Here is a 4,204-nt window from a genome sequence, read left to right as displayed (position 1 = left end):
CTACATATACAATACCCATATGTATTCACATGTGTCCTATATCTCCAGTGCATATAATACATATATGAATTATATATGTATATACATCTAATATAGATATGAATTATATATGTATATACATCTGTACCTACTCAGAAAACATAAACATTTACATAAAGATATTATCAATATAAGTTAGTGAGTCTCTGTTTGTCCCCCAACTTCCATTTGTAGTTCAGTCAATAAATATTTGAATTCCTATTATATATTAGGTTGTTCACAATGATTACCTGCTCTCCCAGATAAAGAGTTATGTTTGGCCAAAAATATTTTAGACAAGCTGTTCAAAGGCTCAAAAGTTGGCTAGACATCGAAATGAACATGTTAGGTTCCAAACAAGGTTGATTATAGCATAACATAGAATTTTCTATTACCATGTCCAAGGCACTGTTCTAGGCAGTGAAGATAAAGCAGTGAACAGGATAATGGTGCCTGCCATTTTAGGGCACATTAAGGGAATAAATATTTAACATTTAACATTAGGGGATAAGTATTAGCAAGTAAAGAGAAAGAGCCAAGACACAAACCATGTTGGCCTCACATGCTCTAAAGTGCTTTACAATTATTATCTTATTTAATTCTTACAACCTTGTGAAGTCAGTACTTTTACCATCCCTGCTGGATGGAGGAGGAAACCGAGGGACCAGACTGCTTAAGTAACTTGCCCACGGTTGGAGAGCTCAGTCCCTGCCTCCAGATGCCACACTTGTAACCTCTTTGGTTGACTGCCTTTCTGCACCCAAAACAATAAATATGAATTTAATTTTCAGTTGTGGTAAGTAGAGGAGACAAACGGGGTAAGTGTGTTAGGAAAGCAAAGAAGAAGGAACATCTGCCTCTGGATCCTAACACACAGGTCAATAAAGGGCTGCCTTTCCACTCAGAGATCAGAAACAACGTGGCTTCACTTCTGTTTTTACCTTTTTCTTTTTTTAGTCACCAGTTCCAGTGACCCCCAAGAGCATGCAACACACACATCGTGAGACATTTTTCAAGACACCTGGCAGCCTTGGAGACCCTATCCTGAAGAAAAGAGAAAGGAACCAGTCACGAAACACCAGCTCAGCCCAGAGGAGACTAGAAATCCCCAGCGGTGGGGCCGACTAACCTGCCGCTTTGCCAGGTGCGGTGGGATCAAACGCCCTGAGAGTCCCTGATGTCCGACGCGGAGTGCAAACCATCCCGTCATGAGCACATGTCCTTCTCGCTTTCATCCACACTTCTGTTAACTTCCCATCATCATGAATCATCTGTTTTCCTGAAAGTAATTAACTGTACATTTAATACCAGTTAGAGTTCAGACTCTGCATGGTGTCATAGTGGAAGCACCGACTGACTTATGGTTTTGATTCAAGAATCATCTTACTGCTGGAAGGAGATCTGAATAGGCTACCAGAGCCTTGTGGTTTTTCTAAAGGGGGCTGCTGTCTAGCACTTAACTAGGGTAAGCATTCTTAACATGTATTTCCACTTGCCCTGAGTAAATCTGTGGTGAGAGAAGCTTCCTTTCTGCAGTTTAAAAAGCTACTGCTTCCTTAGGCTTCGTCAGAAAGCCACCTTCAGTTGTGAATCCTATGATATTATTTATTTTGTTCCTGAAATGGGATTTAGTGCAAAAAGTTTACAACTACAGTCTAACACATTTTTTCAGGGTATGACGACTTGAATGTTTATACTTTTATTCTATAATTTGCCCTGCACTTACTCTACAACCTAGTAATAATGTGGATAAATGTATCTACATGACACATGTCAAGACCAAAATAACTGTGAATGACACACCTTGCTGTAAATGAACTGTGCTAACCCTGTCTGTGGGCATGAGAACAAAGATGAACTCTAGAACTCTAGCAGCCTAACTGCTGCTTCTCAAATAACTGTGTGAACAGTGAGATATTACTGTTGTTTTTCTAAAAATCCTACTGTGCTCAATTTCCTTCACTCCATGCCCTGCATTTTTTATTCAAATGTTTAACTGTAGAGCTATCAGATACGGATGCTTTCTAACAATTGCTGTTTGTAAAATAAATCAAGATGGTAGAAAGTGATTATATGGAAAATTGGAACCTGGATGAGACCTTTTCATTGAATTCTGAAGAGTAATGATGTGAAAATTGATATAGGGCAATAGAGATGATTCTTTTGTTTTTCCTCTACTTCATGTCTGGAAGAGTAACAGGGAAAACGGATATACTATGTTTCATATCTAAGGTCATTCAAACCTTAGTAGATGGTACCTCTGAAAAAGAAGAATGGTGAGTGCAGGGGTTGGTTGTTCTAGCATAAATACAATTCTGGAAACTTATGCAATTTCCCTTTTTTAAACCACATTACTTTAGGGGTGCATTAAGTAGCCAAACTGTCCTAGTTCTTTGTATTCCTAGACTTGACGATATGTACCTCTCTCGTCTCTTCAGAGTAAATGGCTCCCTTCTTTCCTTCCTACTTTCCTTCATTCCCTCTTCCTAACTCCCTTTTACTTCTTTTCTTCCTTCCTTCTTCCTCTCTTAAAACTTCTATATTAGATGTAGAATCCTGGTGTAGGGTTTATATTTTATTTTTATTCTTTGACCCAATAAAATGTTCTATGAAAGAATAAAAATATTAATTTAAGAGACTCTGGGAGTCTGAGTAAAGTAGCTTTATATTAACTATAGGATAATATTAGCCTTATTACCCCTACAAAATTTTTTAAAACTTGAGGTAGGTAGCTACATTAAATAAATTTGCTACTTATATAAAATTTTTATCAACACTAAACTTTTAAAGTTTACAAGATTTTTTTTTCCTTTTTACAGTCTTCTATAGAGTTAGATTAAAAATGTGGTTTTAACCGTCAACAATTGCATGGTAATGATGACCCTGAACTAAAACTGATGGGTTTTCTATTAAAACAAATAAAAATATGCCTTTTTCAGGTTTAAATCTATGCAGGGTATATGCATTTTAACTCCGCCATGTTTAAGAACTTCCACAAAATATTTCACGGAAAGGTCTGCATTTAGATGGAAACACAATTTGCTTTTCCCCCCTCACTGTTCTTGGATGCTCTCTACTAGTTTTAACATTTTTGCTATCTTTTCTTTTATTATTCTGATCACGATATGACCATATTAACCTCAGAATACATAATTCTTGAGAGGTGTTAAGAAGCAGTCCCACTGGTGAGGACATTATGACTTGGTGATCATACTTAGGAATAGGAAACCAAGGACAATTGCTTCTGTATCCAGTATCTACTTCTTAATGTGGCTTTATATGTAAAAATAAAATAAGAATGCAGTGGTTGTTTCTGTCAAGAAAATGAATCTTACAGAACAACCGGTGAAAATGAAGCTGCTGTGCTAGACTTGGATATTTTGGGTAGTGAAGAAGCAATGGCAATCTTGAGTCTATTATTGTATAATTTAGTAAAAGAAACAAATAATCGTTGGTGATCCTACTAAGAGAATGCAGCTTTTTTGAGTCGTCACAGAGGCTGTGTGTGCCCTACACTGTCCAGGGTTTGTAAAACCCTTTCATTCTGGTACAAGAGTCGGGGGTATAACTTTTATACTTGAATTTACCTACCAAGTTTACATTTCTCAATTCCTTTTTGTAAGGTGCTATTTCTGTATTTAAATAACTTTCTTTTAACGTAAAGCTGCTTTCTGCCTATCTTATTGCACTGCTAGTTGCATGTAGGTATTAATTTTATTGCTGCTTACTGCTTTTATTATCTAGCTCTACTCTTTTTCCTAATGGCTATATTATCTATAGCTATTTACTTGTAACTGTACTACATATAAACTGATTTTTTGTTCTGATTTTTTTTCTGATATTTTTAGGAAAATGTTAAGCTTTGTAAAGTAGCAATAAAAAATAATTCATTTAAGAAGAGATGGTGGTTGTATTTCTTGGTAGGCTTTTTTTGCATACTGTTTTGAGTAAAATGATTAACAGTTACAACATAGCTAACCAGGCCCTCATAAACACAAGTCAGATCTTTTTGCTGAGACCACCCTGTGGTTGCTAAATGCTGAAACTTACTGCATTGGAATTACATGGGAGCTTGCGGGGGTTGAGGTACTGTGCAGTTGAGCTTCTGATTTCTACTAAGTCCCAGTCCCTGCAGGTTTGGAGCTTCCAGATGATTCTAATGTTTATCCAGTCTAGGAATCAGGTG

General features: G+C 36.7%; 1 protein-coding gene across 2 annotated transcripts in view; it reads left to right on the top strand.

Annotated features, from left to right (window-relative positions):
• E2F7 (E2F transcription factor 7) overlaps window positions 1-3,916 on the top strand; it is a 45,968-nt gene extending 42,052 nt beyond the window's left edge. For both annotated transcript variants that reach the window (XM_032296312.1, XM_032296303.1), the window contains one exon: window positions 976-3,916. In XM_032296312.1, coding sequence (XP_032152203.1) covers window positions 976-1,022 — 47 coding nt within the window. In that variant the 3' untranslated portion in view covers window positions 1,023-3,916. The remainder of the gene's footprint in view (window positions 1-975) is intronic.
• Window positions 3,917-4,204: the final 288 nt, after the last annotated feature.

Source organism: Sapajus apella, unplaced genomic scaffold (assembly GCF_009761245.1).
Source record: "Sapajus apella isolate SASKATOON/1434 unplaced genomic scaffold, GSC_monkey_1.0 scaffold2, whole genome shotgun sequence".
NCBI lineage: Eukaryota > Metazoa > Chordata > Mammalia > Primates > Cebidae > Sapajus > Sapajus apella.
The sequence above is the reverse complement of the archived record's forward strand: the minus strand, read 5'-3'. Positions and strand labels throughout refer to the sequence as shown.